The 21,574-nt window shown below is 33.2% G+C and overlaps 2 protein-coding genes, 1 long non-coding RNA gene and 1 pseudogene across 7 annotated transcripts in view; all 4 read right to left on the reverse strand.

Moving 5' to 3' along the window:
- LOC104742281 overlaps positions 1-554 on the reverse strand; it is a 2,084-nt gene extending 1,530 nt beyond the window's left edge. For both annotated transcript variants that reach the window (XR_760494.2, XR_760493.2), the window contains exon 1: positions 39-554. This is a non-coding gene — a long non-coding RNA (uncharacterized LOC104742281). The remainder of the gene's footprint in view (positions 1-38) is intronic.
- Positions 1,442-5,084, reverse strand: LOC109128726 (putative F-box protein At1g47765). The gene is made up of 2 exons (XM_019235581.1): positions 4,989-5,084; positions 1,442-2,140 (listed from the first exon to the last, which is right to left on the reverse strand). Exons 1-2 carry the CDS (start codon positions 5,082-5,084, stop codon positions 1,442-1,444), a joined length of 795 nt encoding a protein of 264 aa, XP_019091126.1.
- Positions 6,763-7,890, reverse strand: LOC109128727 (annotated as a pseudogene).
- On the reverse strand, positions 16,553-21,408 carry LOC104742282 (homeobox-leucine zipper protein HDG11-like). 4 transcript variants are annotated; one of them, XR_760496.2, is made up of 8 exons: positions 21,120-21,407; positions 20,196-20,268; positions 19,880-19,989; positions 18,948-19,235; positions 18,493-18,806; positions 18,308-18,409; positions 16,893-17,028; positions 16,553-16,809 (listed from the first exon to the last, which is right to left on the reverse strand). XR_760496.2 is itself a non-coding variant. In XM_010463272.2 (8 exons), the coding sequence occupies exons 5-8, from the start codon at positions 18,796-18,798 to the stop codon at positions 16,796-16,798; spliced, it is 558 nt and encodes a 185-aa protein (XP_010461574.1). In that variant the 5' UTR covers positions 18,799-18,806; positions 18,948-19,285; positions 19,880-19,989; positions 20,196-20,268; positions 21,120-21,407; the 3' UTR covers positions 16,553-16,795. The 4 variants fall into 4 exon arrangements, 3 of the variants coding, with proteins under 3 accessions (XP_010461574.1, XP_010461573.1, XP_010461572.1); XM_010463272.2 differs by having other exon boundaries at positions 18,948-19,285; XM_010463271.2 differs by lacking the exon at positions 20,196-20,268 and having other exon boundaries at positions 16,893-17,031; positions 18,948-19,285; positions 21,120-21,408.

Consider the following 21,574-nt stretch of genomic DNA (forward strand, 5'->3'; position numbering starts at 1 on the left):
AAAAAAAAAAAAAAAAAAAAAAACAAACACAACTTAACTAGAATATGCAGTATCGATGTAGACAATGACGCATTCACGACCGCGAATTGAACCGGAGGAAGCGGAACAGACGGTGTCGATGTAGACAATAGCAAATTTCCAACCGCAAACTGACCCGGAGGAAGCGGAAGCGGCAACGAACGACCACCACCACCACTTTTTTAGATATGCGACTAAGCAGAGGGAAACGAGCCGTCGTTGCCACCGCCAGGAGCTTGAAATTTTTGTTGAGACTGTTTCCCAACAGAAACATAATCACTCCTGCTCATGTACTTCTAAATCCGCCATCGGATTTGTCAACTCGTGAAAACTGAGAAAAAAAACCCTGGTTGCTCGCTCAGAGAGGCAATGCAAGAGAAAAGAGGAGATCTAAGAGGAGATGAGAGGAATGGCATACAAAGAAAGAAGAGGAAATAAGGAGAAGATGAGATCTGGAGGCCAAAAGAATTTTTTTCCAGAATTTTGTATTTAGGTTTACAACTTCAACACAATCAATTTTTACTACGATTTGTGACGTTTTGTGTCGTGTGCATCCGTGCTACACCATTTTGTGTCCCTAAATATGTAGCAAGTTTGTTATAATTTATCTCTGTTACTATTTATCGTTATATAGCTATGTTTAGTAACCAATTAGCTACAAATCTTATTAACTAAAATTTTATCTCTAATTTGTAACTATTTGTAGTTAATATTTGGTATTATTTTTTTCCATAGCAAAAAATGTAACTCTATGATCAAAATTTTCTAGTGTACCATAACATATGTACATATATATATACTCCCTGATTTTGAGTTAGACACTTTTGTTGCATGTTTTTGGATATTTTTTCTATGTAGTTCAAGTGGACAATCATATATATTTCATATAAATATATAATATATTTATATATATATATATATATTACTTTTTTTGGTTTCGCCCTTAACATAGAAAAATTATTTTATTTTAGGTGAATTCTAGTTTAGAAAAATTAAACGAAAAACTCTATTAGTTTATTTTATGTGACGCCTGCTGCTGTAAATTTCCTTTAATTTGTTGTCGTGAACTGCTTAAAGAAGAAAAAGAGAAGGAGAGCTCATTCACTTGTGAAAAAGAGATATAGTATAGTAGCATGAGTCCCATTTAGTATATGATTATTATTTAAGAGCTTATATTTGAAAGCTATCATTATTCTTCTAAATGTCTAGTTTACAACAGTAGGGGGAATTTGTTTGAGTTACCATGCATGGTTTGAACTTTTAAAATGAAAATTGCCAAAATTACTCATTTTTCAGACGTTTAGCACAACAAAATTAATCCAAATGATAATTAAAGTAAGGAAAAAAAATGAGAACAGAAATCATAAACTTGCATAAGATAAGTGTCATAATGCCAAGGAAAAGAAAAACCGCAAGAAATTTGTTACAAAGACATTTGATTCTCAAAGTGATTCGGGAAAGCATGGAGCTTGTGAAAATATAAAGTATTGACCACAGCTTTGTCTTCCATGATTCCTCCAAGTTCGAATCTTCTGAAGCTGCTCCTCACCGGATCACAAAATAATATATAAGACGGCTTGTGATACGTGTCAGGTACATCAATAAACTCACCAGCATGAGTGATACCTCTTACGTACAAAGAAGTATTCAAACTCTCATCTCTGTACCAAATAGGTGCAAGAAAGCCTTTACTCGACCACTTAACTTTCTCCGCATATTCCAAAATGCGCAATGTCATTTTAGCATCCTTCTTAGTCTCTCTTCTAACAAAAGCTATCCTCCCTTCGTAAGCTATGATCCGATTCATCATAACATCTGATGGTAACTGAATCATACCAAACTTTTCAGATCTGACGTCAAAGCTCATTATAACCCAAACACTGGTACGATAAACATAGGCTATATAATATATAACCCCCTTGATGCATCGCCCCGAAGTATGACTGTCAGAACGATGTGTAGGTTTAGTTTTTACTGATCTCCATTTTTCTTGAGCAGATCCCAATGTTAACATCCGACACACATCAGAGCTTCTTCTAAAAGGCATGCACATTACTTTGTGTTTACATTCAACCGGATCGTATCCTAAAAAGATGGTTAGATTCTCCCAGCGCAATGTTATCTTTATTAATGGTTTATTTTTTTTATTTGTTGTTTGTTTATTTTTATTTTTTTAGGTTTAGTAATATCTAAAAAAATAAATCCCTTAAGTATATTGTAACATGGCACATATTTATTGGTTAAAATATGGGGAGGTGAATATATGGGTTGAATCCAAGAATTGGTCCAAACTGAATGGCGAAAACTCTATGTTATTTTTAATTATCAGTATTCACTTGATTTGTTTTTAAAAAAAATATAATTTATATTTTGAAGATTTTTCTATAAAAATGAATATGTCAGCCGGTTTATATATTATACTAGATAAGGACCCGTCCGGATTTAAAATTTTGTAAATAAAATTAAATTTAATAAAAGTATATAAAAATTTCTAGTATATTATTTATAATTTTTTTATAATACACTGATTTATATCTATATAAAAATCTTTTTATGTCTGTTACCATTAAAAACGTATTTTTTACACCTATGTATATTGTATGTTACAAATATATTATTTACCACTACTTACAAAATATCTATATAAACAAATTAAGCTAACTATTATATGTCTCTTTATTTTCACTTTTGCATAGTTTCTTACTAAAATTGTGGCTAAAAAAACATTTTGAATTAAATATAAATTACATCATAGTAGTGTACGACTAACCATGGAGAGAACTTTGGTTCTGCCCTCCTCATTTGGGGAGATAACATTGCGTCAAACCTCCTCCACATTCCTCCCTTGGGTAGATAACCTTGCGTCTAACCTCCTCCACCATAGAGAGAACCTCGGCTATGCACTTTTCCTGTGTGGAGAGAACATGTTCACGTCTTTTAGCTATCTCAAAGTGGCTTGCTCCAGCAACCAATGAAAGACCATTTCCAACGTCACAAAATCTTTTGATAGTAACTAATATTAAATTTCCCAATGTAATTCATGGAAGTTTCTTTGACACACCATTATGGATCTTTTGTCTCCAAGCTCCTATGGATCTATCAACAATGATTTATGTTTTTCTAATCTATCTATGTTTGTTGTAGGCTCGTGTTTGATAAGCCTATTAACCTTCTCCTCTTTATCTTCTTTTGTGATTGAACGAATGGTAACAATTATGTTTGCACAAAAAAGGTCTATGACCAACCAATCAAGGTTGAGAAATTAGAAGAAAATTAATTTGACATAATTAATGAAATAATCGAAAAATATAAGCACGGTAATATATGAATCTCAAATAATTCAATGATGAAAATATAAATTAAATAAAACAATTTAAAACTACTAAAATAAATTTTAAAATACATTATTAGAAAAACAAGATGCATATATTAATCTTCCATTTTTTTGGGTCAACATATTAATCTTACCTATTACAAACTGAAAAAATAGAAAATAGTAGTACATTTTGGTTGAAAAAAATAAGGAAAATTTGTCTTCCCATTAAAAAAGTTTGACCAATAAAACAAAGTTGAAAACAATATTTTTGAATAAACTATTTTTAGATGATTAATATGAGATGATTTATGTTTCTGTAGAAGTGAGTATTTACATTTTTTCGAATTAATAATTTTCTATATATTTTCCTTAATCCCTTCTCTATTTTATGAGAAAATTTCTTCCAATCTCATTTTTTTTTTTAAATTCTTGCTTCCCACTTTCTTGTAAGACGTACTATCGTTCGACGATAAGAATGCTTTCTGTTTAGTTGATCTAGTGTTATATAATTTCTGTTGTTATCTTGCATTTGTGTATTCATCTTTTTTTTTTATGCTACCTGTCGTGCAAATCAATAGAAATAATAATAACGCCGTGAGAAATTTTTTAATCCCAAAAACCTTAGTTATTAACTTATTATGCATAAGAAACTTGTTAACACTTCAAAGTCAAAGATTGCGTAGTATGCATTATGAAATTGAGAAATGAAACAAAATTTAAAGAAACGATGACGAAAACACGTGGTAATATCTATAAATCTTTTTATATAGTTGCTTCGATTAGACAACAAACAAAATGCCTTCGAGACTTGTTCAAGAACGATGATGTGTCAAACAAAAGGTTAATAAAAAAAAAAGAAGAAAATTTTAGCAAGAAAAACAAAACTGAAAACTGTGATTTTTTATCGTTAAAAATTGGCATGTGTCACGATCTGACGAGTTACTAACTTTGATATGTGATTTCTGATCATTAAAATTGACATGTGTCACAATCTGATGAATTACTAATTTGGATATTTAATCGTTACAACTGACACGTGTCACGATATGGTGAGTTTTTAACTTTGATCTCTGATCGTTAAAACTAACAGGTGTCACGATCTGGTGAGTTACTAACTTTTAAAACCCAACTTTATATAATAAGATACTAACTAGATAAGGACCCGCCTGATGTGCAGGTTAAAGTTTTATAAAATAAAATTAAATTTAATAAAAATATATGAAAATTTGTTGTACGTTATTTATAAGTTTATTTTTTCTATAATATACTGATTTATATCTATTTACAAATCTTTTATATATATTACCATTACAATTGAAAACATATTTTTTACACCTAAATATACTGTATGTTATAAATATATTTTTTACTACCACCTAGAAAATGTATGTATGAACACATTAAGCCAACTATTATATGTCTTTTTACTTTCACATTTGCATAGTACTTTTAATTATTAAAATTATTGGCTCAAAAAAGCATTTATTACATAGTATACTAATCAATAATGTATCATCACAATAGTGTATGACCAACCATGGAGAGAATCAGAGAATCTTGGCTCCGTCCTCGTCCCTTATGCAGAGAATCTTGCGTCCAACCTCCTCTACCATGGAGAGAACTTTGGCCACCCCTTCTTCCCTTGGGGAATAACCTTGCGTCCAACCTCGTATACCTTCTTCCCTTGGGGAGATAACCTTGCGTCCAACCTCCTCCACAATAGAAAGAACCTCGACTCTGCCTTCCTCATGTGTGGAGACAACATATTCACATCTTTTAGCTATCTCAAAATGGCTTGTTCCGACAACTAATGAAACTAAAGACCTTTTTCTAACATCACAAAATATTTTGATAGTAACTAATGTTAAATTTTTCGTTGTATTTGTGCAAGTATCTTTGACACACCATCATGTAGCCTTTGTCTCTGGAATGCTCTGACTGCCACCTTTCTTAGTGAGCCCCATGTCCACTCCCAGTTCATGGATCACCTTCTTCAGTGGGCCCCTCGTCTACTCCTGGCCCACCCATACTCGGTGGCCGGTTTGTTACGTCCGAGAGACTTTAAATACTTGTTTATCGACCCTACAAATCACCATATTACCGACCCTTCCTCATAATACTTGTTTTATCCCCACTCGCACAGTTACGACAATCACTTCCCGAAAGGTCACTCATGCTGAAACTACTCCAGCTCAAGCACACTTAACTCTAGAGTTCTCTCAGAACCCTTGATGGAAAAGATAAGTGCACTTTGGTGACATAGATTGCCAAATCAATTCTTTTAAACCTATCGGCAAACCATGGTGTCACAGTCTCCAAACTCCTATGGATCTATCAACAACAAATTATGTTTTTCCAATCTATCTATATATGTTTGTTGTAAGCTTGTTTTTGATTAGCTTATTTTATCTAACAATTAGGTTGATGAGCATCTACTCCTTCCTTTTAGGATTGAATGAATGGTAAAAATTATGTTTGCACAAAAAAGAGTCTATGACCACCCAATCATGGTTGAAAAAAATTAGAAGAAAATAAATTTGACATAAATAAAGAAATAATAGTAAATTTTAAGCACAATAATATATGAATCTCAAATAATTCAAAGGTGAAAAGATAAATTAAATAAAACAATCTAAAAATACTACATTAAATTTTAAAATACAGTATTAGAAAAGGAACACACATATATTTTTGTTAAAAATTTAGCTTTCCATTAAAAAAGTTTTACCGGTAGAACAAAGTTGAAAGCAATATTTTTGAAAAAAATATTTTGTTAGATGAAAAATATAAAACGATCTATGTTTATATAGAAGGGACTATTTACAAAATTTAGAATTAATAATTAACTGTATATTTTCTTTAATCCCATTTCTATTTTTTGTAGAATTAATAATAAGTAAATAATGATATAATTTCGAATTTATGAAATATATATATATATATATATATAATATCTTTATAAGTATTTAAAAAAAAATTTAATTTTTGTAATTTTTGTCATTTTTTGTAATTTTTTGATAATTATATTTTTACATTATTAATATTATATTTTGTTTTTTGTTGTAATCTCATAATTTCAGGTTGATATAAACTTGACACATGTCAAAATATTGTAATGGCTAACTTTCAAAACCCAACTTTATATAATATAATAATTTATTTTATCCGTAATAAATATTGTTTTTGTATTTTTATTGGATTATTAGTGAAATAGTTAGTAACTTAGTACCACCAATGGTCGAGTAAAGGCTCTCTTGCATCTATGGGCACATAGGTGAGGCTTGCGCACTTGCGCAGTTCATATTTTATATTAGTGTTACACTCTTAAATAACAAAGAACTGGTAACGTAGCGGGACAGAATCAAAGTAATGAACTTGCATAAAATAAATGTTATTTTAAAAAGAAGAAAAAAAACCAAAAAAACTTGTTACAAAGTCATTTGACTCGCAACGTGATTCGGGGAAGCATCGATCAGATAAATCCGTCCGTCTGTTACTCCATTATTGCGCCTAGATTTGTCTTCTGCGATTCCTTCAAGTGTGACTCTTTTACAGCTTTTTTTCACCGGATCATAAAATAAAATAAAATCAGTATATCGAGACGTGGAGTATACGAAAATAAACTCACCAGACTGAGTGCAACCTTTTACTTTCAGAAACACACCTATGTGCCCCATAGATGCAAGAAAGCCTTTACTCGACCACTTGTGTTTCTCTACATCTTCCAAAATGCAAAATGTAATTTTATCACCACCATCCCTCAAGCTCTCTGTTCTAACAAAAGCTAAACTCCCCTTATAAGCTATGAGAGGACATTTATGAACATCCACATCCGATGGTAATTGAATCATACCAAACGTTTCAGATCTGACATCAAAGCTCATTAGCACCCAAACACGGTTACAATAAACGTAGGCTATATAATATATAACCCCCTTGATGCATCGCCCATAGGTATGACAGCGAGGACGATGTATAGGTTCAGTTTTGACTGTTCTCCATAAATTTTGAGCAGATCCCAATGTTAACACACGACACACATCAGAACTTCTTCCGTAAGGTATGCACATACTTTGTGTTTACCTCCAACCGGATCGTATCCTAAAAAAACTGTTAGATTCTTCCAGCTCATTCTAGGTTTGGGTAAAGTTAAGACCTGTCTCGTGCTAGGGTTACAAACTATTGGTGTTGCTGATTCTTGAAAGCAGAACAAGCCTTGGACTGATTCCGTAGGGGGTAAGACATAATTTAATGGGAATTTGAAATGATAAAGATTAATGGGACCTTTTAGAATTCTGAAGTGAATGATGATGTTGCGGAATCGAGGAAACAAACAACTTGTTATTTTCAATGAAGCTGGTTAAAAGACACGGCCGTGGGTACCGAGTCTCGAACGAGTTGATGAAATACGGATCCGTGGTGATTGAACACCAAAGCTTCGACACGCAACGAATCCTCGCAATAGATTTCTCAGGCAGCCTTAAGAGTATCTCTGAGGTTAGATCTATAGGAAAGTACCAAGTTAATTTTAGTCTTTTGGAGACTTTTCTCTCCATCTTTAGTAGTCAAAACCCTAATTAATAGACTTTGAACCTTTTCGGTATATATATACACCAAAGACTTTAGGTTATTTTCTTCTTTTTCTTAATAATGATTTAAGGAAAATTTGATTTAAAAGGACATTTTTTTTTAATTTGTCCCATTATGCTTTTTTTTTGAGGTTTGGTACAGTAGGTTTTACTATACAAAAAAACTCAATTATACCCTTAATTGCAGAAAAAAACAAAATTCCCCTTTTCTTAACTTCTATTTTGTATACTTCCTAAATTTAATCAAAAAATACTTCTTTTTTAATTAAATTTCTCATTTTTTTACTCTCTCTCTCTCTCGATATCGACACAGTTTTTCTCCATCGGCGACTCCGGTAGCTTCTCCCACCGGCGAGAATCGAAGTTCTCCGGTACCTTCTCTCTCTCTCTCTCTCTCAATCGATGCATGCAATTGTTTTATTGGATTGTTGTGGTTCTGGTTTTTTGGTTTGGATTGGATTGTTGTGGTTCTGTTTTTTTTCCCCCAAATTTGATAATGTATCGTTTAAACCATTTGAGCCATTTGAAATTTGTGTTTTTTTCCCCAAATTTGAGAATGTATCGTTTAAACTAAGTTTTGCTTTTGGGTGATGTCAATATAGTTTGTATATGTGACTAAATCATTGTGAGATTGAGATATTTACTTATTCCAAGGTTTCATTTCATGAGACTCTGTTTTGCCTATGAATTCTTGTTATTAAGAGTTTATAATTGAGCTGAAAATGAGTATTAAGACTTCATTGATTGTAAACTTACAAATAGTTTTGGTTAGTATTAGTAATCCTTCATGTTCATCATGTGTTAGGATAGCGAATTGGGTTCATACTAATGAATTTCATTTTTTCTTTGTAGCTATGGAAACAGAATTTCCAAAAAGCCTATTTAGAGATGGATTTGAGCCACAAGAGAAGAAGATTAACAATTCCTGTCGAATTTCTATCTTGGGCAAAGTCAAACAAGCATTACCTAAAGAGTATGATATAGTGAAGAATGATCCACTCTTTTCACATGTGTTTGCAATCTACGAGAATGGTTTAGGGTATTCAGGGCGTTTGATACACAACATGATGTCTAGGAAATTGGTTACAAAGAAAAAAAGAGAGATATGGTTTGTGTTTGGAGGGAAGCCACTCAGATTTTCACAATGCTGTGACTGGGCTCAAATGCACTGTCGATTTTAGTTGTGATTTAGAGAATTGGAAAGATGATGGTGGGTTTTGGAGAAAATTGATGAAGAGAAAAGGTCCGACTATTAGCATTAAGAGCTTGGTTGATGTGCACTTACCTATAATTCACAAATGGAGTGAAGAAGATAAGATCCGATTGGTGTATCTTCTTGTGATAGCTGGGTTGATTATGGATAAGGATGAGAAAAAGTATATTCCACTCAAACACTACAAGAAAACATGGAATTGCCGACCACTAAAACAGTCACTATTCAGTCGCAAACTACTTAGTAACGACTGATTGGCGACTGACATGCGTAGTCGGTAAACAGTGCGTCGCTAAAATAATCAGTCGCTAAACTGTCGAAACGGAGCTACTAATTGGCGACAGATAATTGTGGTCGTTCTTCCCTCGCCATTCAGCCGCCAAATTTAGCGACTGAATTGCAACCCTTTAGCGATTGATCTGGTTACTCATTTGCGACTGTTTTGGTCACTGTTTTGTGTATGTTTCGGTGACTATTTTACGACTGTTTAATTATCATGTTTTTTAAAAAATTCTGGTAAAGATGAATTATTTGATTTTATAATACCAAAACTGATTATGAAAACTATAACTAAAACATAACAAACATGAAATTAAACAAAGACATAAGTTTAATTTTACATCCAACATAAGTTCAAGAAAGCATCCAAGAGTACAAGTCGCAAATATTACAAAAGTTTTCATAAACCTGAGGGAAGGAGGGATAGTGAAGGAACCTAACTTTGAACATCAGAAGGGTTTGGGTCATTGGTTTGAGACTCGAGGAAGGCGACATAGTTTGGGTCAGTCTTGAGGAAGCTCACCAAGCGTGAGATCTCTGCTTGTTGCTCAGATGCAACTCGTAAAGCCTCAGCTGCAACCCGTGAAGCCTCTGCGTCCCTCTCTGCTTGTAGAGCTGCTTGTTGCTCTATTTTGCGGTTAGCTTCTTCAATTTGTTGTTGCAGGCTTGTGAAAGTAGAAGAGCTTCCAGGGAAATTCCGTTTTCCGTCGATGTAACTCCCTAGGCTTCCAACTCCAAAGTATGTTCCTCTATCATTTATGAAATTAGACTGCATAAACAAAACAGAGAGAAAAAGTTACATCATTACATAATAATGAAAAGCTTAATAACTATTGAAAAGTAGCAAATTACCTAAAGAAAAAGCTCATCATCCTCCTCGTGAGATAGCTCTGATCGACGTGAAGTACCATCAGAAGACTCATCATTATCCAGAGCAGCCAACTTAGCTTCCCTTTTTTTCTTATATGCCTCATGAACTGCTTGCGCTTTCTTATCCACAAAAGTACCATCTTTCTTGGTATGAGTCCTGAGAAAAACTTCAGGAATAGTTGGCGGTCTTCCCAATTCCACTTCCTGAAATGTTAGACAATTAAAAGGTTAAGAACCATATGATGTCAAGTAATTAAACAATGAAAAGGTTATGATGTAACTCACCATCTCTTGTTCGATTTATAAGTAANACCTAAAGAAAAAGCTCATCATCCTCCTCGTGAGATAGCTCTGATCGACGTGAAGTACCATCAGAAGACTCATCATTATCCAGAGCAGCCAACTTAGCTTCCCTTTTTTTCTTATATGCCTCATGAACTGCTTGCGCTTTCTTATCCACAAAAGTACCATCTTTCTTGGTATGAGTCCTGAGAAAAACTTCAGGAATAGTTGGCGGTCTTCCCAATTCCACTTCCTGAAATGTTAGACAATTAAAAGGTTAAGAACCATATGATGTCAAGTAATTAAACAATGAAAAGGTTATGATGTAACTCACCATCTCTTGTTCGATTTGTAAGTAAGACTTCGGGCCTGATACATGCTTGTGAGGGCCAAGACCATTACGATCAGACATTCGAGCTGCTGAAGTGGTTGTATTCTTTGCCATGGCTTCTTCTGTGTTCCAATAGTCACACATTTCTTTCCACAGAGTTTTCTCAATCCAAATCAGTTTCACTTGATCTCGCTGAGCTGCTGCCTTGGAAACCATGTCTTTCATACGGTTTTGACAAATGGTATAGAACTCTTATTGAACCACACCGGTTAGTGAGGGATCCCAGGTGTGTGTTTTCTACAAAAGAAGACTAGTGTTAGTGATATAAAAAACCAAAAAAAAAAAACTATAAATACAGAAATCAAATTGAAAGGAGAAGAAATTTACTGCGAATTCCAAGAAGTATTTTTCTCTTCTTGCAGTAGGAACACAACCCCAACTGTAATATGGACCATCAAACTTGTTTGTAAACACTTTTGTAATCTTTCGGGTAATTGATGACTTGTCTTTACCAAACCAAACAAATCAAAAGTAAAATTCTAATCAAACACAAAAAAAACCTTCAAACATAAACAAATCGAAAGTACAGAGTTCTTAAATTCTAATCAAACACAAACAAACCTAAATTCTAATCAATTCAAGTAAAATTCTAATCAAACTAATCAACTAAAAATTCTAATCTTACCAAGCGGTTCCACGCTCTAATGAGGGAGAGAGGACAGTGGTATACAACTCACAGCCTGGTTGGACAAGCATGTCATGCAAAGCATCGAGTACATCATCTGGGAGATTTGATTGCCTTACACCGTCATCCTCAGAGTCAGCTTCTTCTTCCTCATCTGAGTTTTGCGCTTGAGAACTGTGATGCGATGCAGAAGCTGCTCGAGGTTGACCAGGTTGAGAAGAGGGTGGTCGATGATTTGAGACGTGAGGAGACTATGGAGGTAGAGGAGACTGTCGATGATGATTCGTGACTGAAGGTTGAGGAGACTCTCGAAGTTGACTCGAGAATTCTGGTGGATTCGTCGCGGAGGCTAGAGGTTGAGGAAAAGGACGCCTGATTGGAGCTTCACTGGAAGGGGATGTTCCTGGAAAGCTCCTCGAGTTCTGGAACAAATTTGTCGGAGGTGGATAGTCTCGGTAAGAAGGTGTAGGTCTCGCTGGAGGCTGGAGGATTGGGACAGGAATTCCCTGAGAGTCAGTGATTGGATCTCGCTGGTTCGTCGGCGTGAAGGTATATTGGCTGGGAAGAGAAGCGGGTCTTCGACTCACCGTTTGTGAGGTTCCAGCGGTTCGATTTAAGGGGTTTCTTCTTCCTCCTCCTCTTTTCTTTACTCCAGCCATCAAAATCGAGAGATACAAGGAGGGGGATGAAGATTTAGGGTTTTCTCGATTGAGAGCAATTGAGATCTAGGGTTTGTCTCGACTGATGAAGAGAAATGAGGGATTAGGGTATCTCGGGGTGAGGATGAGATCGATTTGGGTTTTCGCCGTTTTATTACGGCCCAAATTTGGTTTAAGGCCCAAATTAAATATATCAGTCGCTAATAAGTAGCTGCTTAGTCACAACGTTTGACGACTGTCAAATTGGTCTCGCAAATAGGCGACTAAACTGCAACATTACGCAACTTACAGTCGGCAATTCCATGTTTTCTTATAGTGAAATACATCCAGATAGTAATAGATCTTGATAAGGTGAGGACTTATCCTTGGGGTCTTAAAGCTTTTAAAAGTCTTGTTAAGTCTATCATAGAAAAAAGAGAAGATTTGAAGAAGATCAATAGCTATGCATTAGATGGTTTCTCATATACATTTCAAATATGGGTGAAGGCAATTCCAGACATTGGAAAGTTGTTGGGAGAAAAGATTATCACAGAATTTAGAGAAGCTCCTCGATGTTCTAACTGGAAAGGCGCAGCCAAAGTATCATATGATGATATCATCCAACTAGAAAGTACATTTGGACCGAAGGTACTTTCTTTGCCAATCCAACTCTTATCACATGTTTTATGTTAACAGTTGATGTCATTGTTTAAAACTTCTAACCGTTTTTTTTTTAGGATGTTGTTTATCCATTCATTTCTCTTACTCAAGATTTTGACATTGTTGAATCCATTGAATTTTTATGGCCTGACGAAGTTAGCGATGGTGAAGTGGATAATTTGAAAGCTATGATCACATTTGGAAATGATTTTGGAGACCATGTTTGGGGAGCAATACAAGTTGATGATGTGGAGGGTGAACATATTCAAGAAAAAGATGATGCTGACAGTGAGGTTGGTGAAGAAAATCAAGGGTCTAGTTTAACGAAGAGTGGTGAGAGTACGCAAGCTGGTTATGATGAAGTGTCAGGCTGTAAAAGGAAGAGACAACCTGATCATGGTGCCGAGAGGAGGAAAAAGAAACTGCTCTATGAGCGAGCAGCAACAACACAACGAGCCACAACTGATGAACAAATGAAGTATTTTATTAGTGTGTTTGAGACTTGTTTCTCGAGTTTTGAGAAGAAGGTTTACAGTCGATTGGAAAAGATAGAAAAGGAATGTCTCATTCTTGATGGATACTATATCTTCAGCCGGAATAACACTAAGCACAAGAGCCACGGTTGAGCAACCATCCGTTCCAACTGAAAAGAAGAGTAATTCAGTGGTACGTAAGACTTAAATCTCTATGCTATGAGCTTGTTTTTTTTTAAGTCTCTAAAAGAATATGTAATCGGATATGTTTTTTTGTGGGTGTAATAATAAGTGTTAATATTTTTGTTAATCTTTTTGTATGGACAGGATGAAACGTTTTTAGTTGATGATCTTTTCACTCATCATAGTGAAATAGATCTTAATTTGGATTCACAAGAATTTTTACAGAAATTAGTAGGACACACCTATCTCAAAAAAAAATGTACTTGGGTTTGATCCTACACAAAATGTATTGTGCAATGATGACGTACGAAGATTGAATCCTAGAAACGCGGGTGAATTTGACATGGATTCTATTTTGGTGTTCGTTTCTGATGATCGATTCGATGCTTTTGCAGAGTGGCATAGAACAAGGGGGTAAGTTGTTCAATTATATTTTACTATAATTGTTACAGAGTTATGCTCTTTCGATGCTTATGCATAGTATTTTCTTTTTGTGTATTTGCAAAATGATTAAGTTGGATCCAAATATAATTAATGATGCATTACTAAATCGAGTCAGGACAAGCTACGTCTGGCTTTGGAATGAGGTACTTTTCAATATTTTTTGTTTGTAATGCTATGTAATACTTAAATATATATATTTTTAATTGCAGTTTTTTTTTTGCAATTAAATATTTTTCAGGAAATGGATGCTATGATGTATATATTTTATAGAATCAACCATCATAGATCTTTCACCAACTTCAGCGTCCTTAGAAGTTATGAAGTTACAATCATTCGGTTTTGCTTTGCTCACAAATTTTGGCAGCTTTTCACGCAGAAGAACGTCAATGCCTCCCTCACTTGAATCGCTTGGTTCCTTATTCAGATCAATATTGCTTCTATCATTCAGCGTGGCTTTAAACGTCACACACAACCGTATGTTATTCTTCATTCTCCAATAAGCAACAAATTTTTTCACTTTGGCGATAATTCATCATAACAACCGAAGGAGAATCAACACTGAGATCAAAGGGTAAATAACTGAATTCCACATCAACTATATTTTGTTGTATTTCATAGTCTTCCAAAACTATCATCTTTAGCTCTTCAAGAGTTGAATTGGCTTGAAAAGTAAGAAGTCTCCCACGTTTTTCTTTATCAACTATAAATCTCCATTCATTTTGGCCGATACATCTCCATACACCACATGTTACATAGATTTGCAACATACTGCAAAATGAACTCTTGAATGAAAGAACATAAAATTTAGGTTGACAAGCGTAGGAAAATGATGAAAAACCTTTAACCAAATCGATTAATAATGTTTTCAGAACACGTTTTCTAAACATGTTAGAACGTAATCTTAAGAATATAAGCATAATTTCGGGATTACGTAAATATTTTGTTTCCTTTAATTTAGTATACAGTTTCCTTGTTTAACATAATTGTAGAATATACATTCTAAATTATGAAGAACATAGAGTAAAGTGTAGAATCAGTGTTCTAATTTTCGTAGGACACATGATAAAATGTAGATTTCATATTCTGACTTCGGTAGAATATGTATAAAGGGATGAAAACAAATTATAAAATTTTTAGAATATAGAGTTATGTGTAGAATATATATTCTAGTTTCTGTAGAACACATACAAAATCCGACTTCTAAAACTTTTAGAAGATATATTTATTCTAAAGTTTTCAGAACAAGTAGAGTGCATAGAACTTTTTATCTACACTAGATTTTAACCCGCGGTACACCGCGAGATTATTTCTTTTACTAAAATCATTAAATTTTAAGTTGTAATTGTTAGTTAATTTTATACATTTTATTTGATGTTTAAGATTGTATAGTTGTATTTTGATTGTTAATTCTATGGTATACACCACAATAATTTATTTTTGTTATAAATTAATTTATAGTATTAATTTATTTTTGTTTATAATAATCATGTATATAGAGGTGTCAAATAGGTCGGTCCACATTTCTTATTTCTTGGACCGCAGCGGGTCAACCCGCGAAGACCGAAGTCGTTAAAGTTATGCCTAAGCATGTCCCTGATCTAAATTTTATATTAATTATTCTTTAAAAATTTAGTGGGCAAAGAAAAAAAAGATATTTTGTAAATATCTTAATTGGTATACATTAAATTTCCTCACATTATCACATATTTCACGTATAATATATACATAACTATGTAAAAATATTATTTATATATAATATATTTATTTTAATCATATATTTGTAGTTTTTGGGACAACCCGCCAACCACAAACGTACTTTGCTAAAATCCGTAATCCCGATATACTTAATTGTGAGGACTGTGTAGGAAGTTAAGATTTTTCTATAGTTATGTTTATATAAATATGTAATATATATAAATAATATTTATTTATATTACTGTGTATTATGTATATTACGAAATCGGACTGTCAAGGAAGTTAAGATTTTTCTTTTATGTATTTTTTAAGAAATTAATTTGGTAGTGTTACTTTTCCACAAATCTCGTTGTAGATTAAATAGTTTTTATTTAGCAGAGGAACTCTTTAGATTTTCTATATATCGAAGACTGAAAATCTGGAGGAATTTTTTTAAAAATTAAAAAAAATGAAGTAATTGAATATGATATTAAAAAGATTGAAGTAATTGAATATGATTGATTGGAGCAAATATAGAGTTTCTTATATTGTAATGGCGAAAATTTTGTTTAGTTTTGCAGATTATTAGGCTCGGAGGTGGAGATAATTTAGGAAAATTATACTGGATTGATAGGAGGATATTTAATTCGCATATCTTATTTTTGCATATTTTGATTTTATCTTTTACTTTTTTAAAAATGTTTTAATGATAATGACATTGGTTGTAAATACCTTCAAACTTCAAGACTACTTTGGCAAAAGTGCCGCAAAAATGTTAATATATATATATATATATATATATATATACATTTAGAATCTTAATAATTGTAAAAATCATATACATAATTTGAAACGTACAACATATAATTAAAATGTATAATTTCAATTCAAATCTAGTTCACTAAAGTTACTCACATAGATTTCATATAAATTTAAATTATGAATGTTGCAACAAACATATATGATTTTGTTTGCAACGTCGTTGGTTGGGCAAAGTCTCTTTTGCGTGTAGGAGATTTTCAACAATATATTACACGTTGCTCCCGTAATGTCTTATCCTTATGATCATTCTTCATTCACTGTCTTTTTTACACTGTCTTCCTTTCACTGTACTTCATTACCACTCCTTCACGTTGTTTATCACTTACTAACATCTTCAAGTAACAAAAAAAATCACAAAACATTAGAAGTTAAACAACCCAACCAAAATAGTGAACAAAACAAAAAGAAAGCTTACCCACGATATGTCCCACTACGACGCTCATAAGTCTTTTGTGGTCATTCAAATCAGCTGATTCACCATTGAAAAATCCACCACAGCGCCTCCGCCATGACCACCGCCACCACAGTATCCACCAACATACCCACTTCCCCTGCTTCATCAACATATATATTTTCGGTTTAATGTTTGCAAACATCATATATATGGGAGATGGAATGAGCGTGGATCCTCCTTGATTTATGGCTCAATAAAATTTTTACAAAACTAATTAACGTGAAAAGATTAGGATATGGAATATTCTCATTATTAGATATTAATTCGAGATTGCAAATCACTATTGATAGAAAGATTTTTGTAAGCAATTAATATATTCATTTATTAAAAAATCAAAAAAATATTCCGATAAATGTGGTGTTAGTTATCATCATAAAAAAATAATTAGTTACCATATTTATCATATCTAATTACTTCCGATTTTAATGTATTTTAATCGTAAATCAGTTTCAATAATTTAGTTTTTTTTTAACTAAAAATTAAATGTCAATGGCATGAGATGTAAATATTTTCCAACTTCAAGCCTTCTTTGCCCAAACTGCTGTGAAAATGTTAATATAGATCATTTAGAACATGTATAGTATGTATAATTTATAATCTAATATCTTCAGAATATATACAATTAGTAGAAAATGTATTCTAAATGTTGCAGAATATTTTTTTTTTGAATATTAAAACACCATACATTTTCATCAAAAACACCTTATGACAACATCTTTCTTATTTCTAGAAGTTTGTTTTTAGGGAATTGAAATTTTAAAATTGCTTAAAAGTTAGTTTCATTTATTAAAAGGGTAGTTTAGGCATAATGATAAATTAAGCGTAGAAAGCATAATGGGACAAATTCAAGAAAAAATATTCTTTTAAATCAAATTAATGTGATTTAATGTAGTTAAGATCTAAACATAATTCATTTTTGGATGATTCTAAATCGTGGAATTAATTCTTTTAATAATACCAAATTTAAATATTCTCTTAATCTTGGATATATTCACCTGGCTGGCCCTAAGGGCAAGTCCAATGGTAGTATTTATTTTGAGACTCTTATCTTTTTTTTTTAACAATATATATTGTGTACTTTTTATAAAATAAGAATTTCTAAAATCCTAAATAAAATTATCCTCTCCAATGGTATAACTCTCTAATTGGGGTTCTTCTTTTGAAAAAAATATTTTTTTTTGAAAATAAAAAATTTAGAATATAATTAGTATACATGTTTAAACATTTCAGATTTTATAAAAATGAGAAATTATTGCATTTCATTAATTTATTGATGCTTTCAAAAATATTTGATGCATTTCAAAAAAGTAAATATACGAGGAAATCTGAATCCTTTTTGATGCATCACAAAACAAGGATTGTTACTATAAATTTACCAGATGTAATGCACCCTCATGGATACCTCCCATTCCCGAAAAGATCACTGCAAGTGCTTTATATGCTGCAATGATTGAGGGAAAGAGTTCTGCACACTTGACCTGCAAAAAATGGGAGAAACTTAATCGGAAATGGTACAACCAATGGTGATAAACATAATGTTGGAGATGTATCAGATACTTACACAATCCATGAACATGTAGACAAGTGCCATGGCATTCATGAAAACAATTCCAAAAGACCTAGATGCCTGGACTCGAAAGTTATGGTTCTTCCCTCTGTTACTTGATCTTGGGAAAATGTTCTCATCGCTTCCAAGATTAAGAATGTCTCTGCAGCCATTTGTTTTTGTCCACAGAGGTTCATTTGTGTGAAGAAATCTAAGCAACTCTTCCAATGTAGTCAAAGCAATGTCGGTCATCAGAGGATTATCCATGTCTGATATAGCCAAGTTAGGCTGAGATTGCAGATTATTATGACCAACATACATAGGACTTCCTGGAAGAAAATCAAAATCAAGTGAAGGATCATGACCACAAGATCCACAACCAGTTAAACTAGTCATTGACAAATCCAACGGTGAGATATGCATTGGGTGTAATGTCGAGAGTTGAGATATAGGTCGTCCCATGTACACACATTATTGATAGAAGAGTGATTGCAGCGAGAACTGGGCAAGAATTGATTTGGGTTATTCAGCTGTCCGATCTCCATTTCAGTGTTCATCATCCCGAAAGAGCCAATGATATCAAAAACATTGTGGGTCCTGCTCTGTCTCTTATCAACCCTTCTCTCGTCCTAATCACCAGTGATCTCACAGGTTTATATCTCTCTCCTGAATTCGAATTTGTGGATCTCCCGTTCGTTTGATGATGTTTATTTCTAGGTTCTCCTCTTGTTTCCAATCGATTGTGAAACGACTCTATTCTGATTGCAAAATCGGAGAGATTCGAGAGAGAGAGAGGAAGAATAAAGAACTATGGTGTGCAAAAAAAAAAACTATATTAAATCGAGCTTCCAATCGATACACACGACACATTCACAGTCTATAATACACTATTCAGCTTACTAAATAAGAGGCTCTCTTATTTATTTACCTATTTTGATTTATTTTTTTAGATCAATTTCCCTTACAAATTGAGCTTAAAACCTCCCTTGGAGAAGGGCTTAATTTTGAAGTTCTTATGTACTGTTTTAATTTTTAATTAATATATTGTGTACTGTTTATAAAATAAGAATCCTTAAACTCTTAATAAAAATTATCCTCTCCAATGGTAATGGTAGGATATAATTTTGAGTATCTTATTTTTTTAAATATAGTTTTTTGAAATTAAAATTTTGTAAATAGAATAGAAGTAGTATAAATGTTTAAACATTTAAGATATTATAAAAATGGAAAAATATTACATTTTATTGTGTTACCAAATGAAACTAATGGCTTAAATTTTTTTTAACAACTCATGAAATCAAAATCACAGTTCATGTCCTATTGGCTAAGAAACAGAGATTTTGATCAGCTCAAAAACAAATAAAATGAAGCTTATGAATGGGGGATAAAATGAAAATATTACTTGTTGTGTATCAACTTGGTCAGCTTTGTCCAAGACAGCAGCTTACAAAGTAAAGAAGACAGCAGACAAATGCAGTCAGAAGGTATATAGCTCCAAAGTGAACCCATAGCCTACAAGAAACCAAAAAGATAGAATTTATTTAGCTATAACTTCAATTTTAACAAAGTTAGACCACCATGAAAGAGAGCGTAAAAAATAACTCTAAAAATCCAAATGATATGATGGGAGAATAAAGAGAGCTATAGATAAGTATTTCTCAGTGATTCAACTGATTTATGATTAGATATGGAATACCAAAGCTCATAGCTTCCCTCACCAGGATCATTTGTTAAACGACTAAGCACGCCGAACTCTAATGACAAAGTACCACCACCCGCAGTTGATGTCATCTAAAGAACAAAAAGTAAAGGTGCAATTGCTAAACACATGAGTCCAATATTTGGATCAAAAGAGAAGATCGGGCAAGCTGAAGAGTAGTCCGATCTCAATACTCTCTAAACTTGTTGAGAACAAGCAAGGTTGGGAAAACTAAGTTTTGTTTGTTCAGTCGCTTCGCAAAAAGCACTGATCAATGAATTAAATAATGTAAGAAGGAGATAGAAAGAACCAAGAAACAGAGAAATTAAAAAAAAAAAAAAAAAAAAANTTTCCATGGAGATACCTAATTGGATATAAAGCATGTATTTATGTATATGCCAAGAGCTGAACATATGAAGCATACGTATATGGTTTAAATAAAGGAGACTCACAACTTTCCGGTAAATGAGAGATTGCCAAGTATAGGTGGGATAGGACCAACGAGCTCATTGTCACTCAAATCCCTGTGAAAGAAAGTATCAGTTGAACACAATCCCCAAACAAAGAAGATCAAACACACAAATGGGTGACTAGAAAGAACCAAGAAACAGAGAAATTAAAAAAAGATGTGAAATTTGGCAGTTACCCAAGAGGATAAACATTCCCGGAGACAGGAAAGACGACGGAGGAGCCATCTTATTAATGACAAGTACAAATATTGTTACTCTCTGTCAAACCAAATTCCCCGCATTCATAATCAAAGGATCAAACAACTAGCCAATTTGGTACACTGGTTGAGATATTTTCCTATATCGATACTAAAGCTTTAAACTTTGACAAGAATTGTGACACTACCAAGCGACAGAACACAAAACTAAAACACACACAGAATACACCATAGTCAACACCTTACTGAGTAAAGCACAAGTAGCTATGCTGATACCTCGATTCGATTCCACCACCGGGACCGTCCAAAACACATTTAAAAACTCCTGATGAAGCATCAAAGATCTGAACAACACCTCCGACCGAAATCTCCTTCGCTACGCATAACCTCCGCCGATTCAATCTCCTCCGCTACGCATCACCTCCGACCCCAACCTCCTCTGATTACATATCATTCAATTCCATCTTCTTCCAAAGTCGATTCGGGACTTCTATCGCGAGAGAAAGAGAGAGAGACAGAGAGAGAAAAAAAAGATTGAACTCGATTGATGATAAATTTTTGTTGCTCTTCTATTATTTTCCTTGTCCAACAACAGCTTGACACGTAGCATCTCTTAAATCAGATTTGAGTCTACTAAATAAGAGGCTCTTTTATCATTTTTTTTTTTTACCGATTTATTTTTTTCCCACAAAACAGTAAAAACCCCTCTCAAAAAAAAAAAAAAAAAAAAA

Source organism: Camelina sativa, chromosome 14, assembly GCF_000633955.1.
Source record: "Camelina sativa cultivar DH55 chromosome 14, Cs, whole genome shotgun sequence".
Classification (NCBI taxonomy): Eukaryota; Viridiplantae; Streptophyta; class Magnoliopsida; order Brassicales; family Brassicaceae; genus Camelina; species Camelina sativa.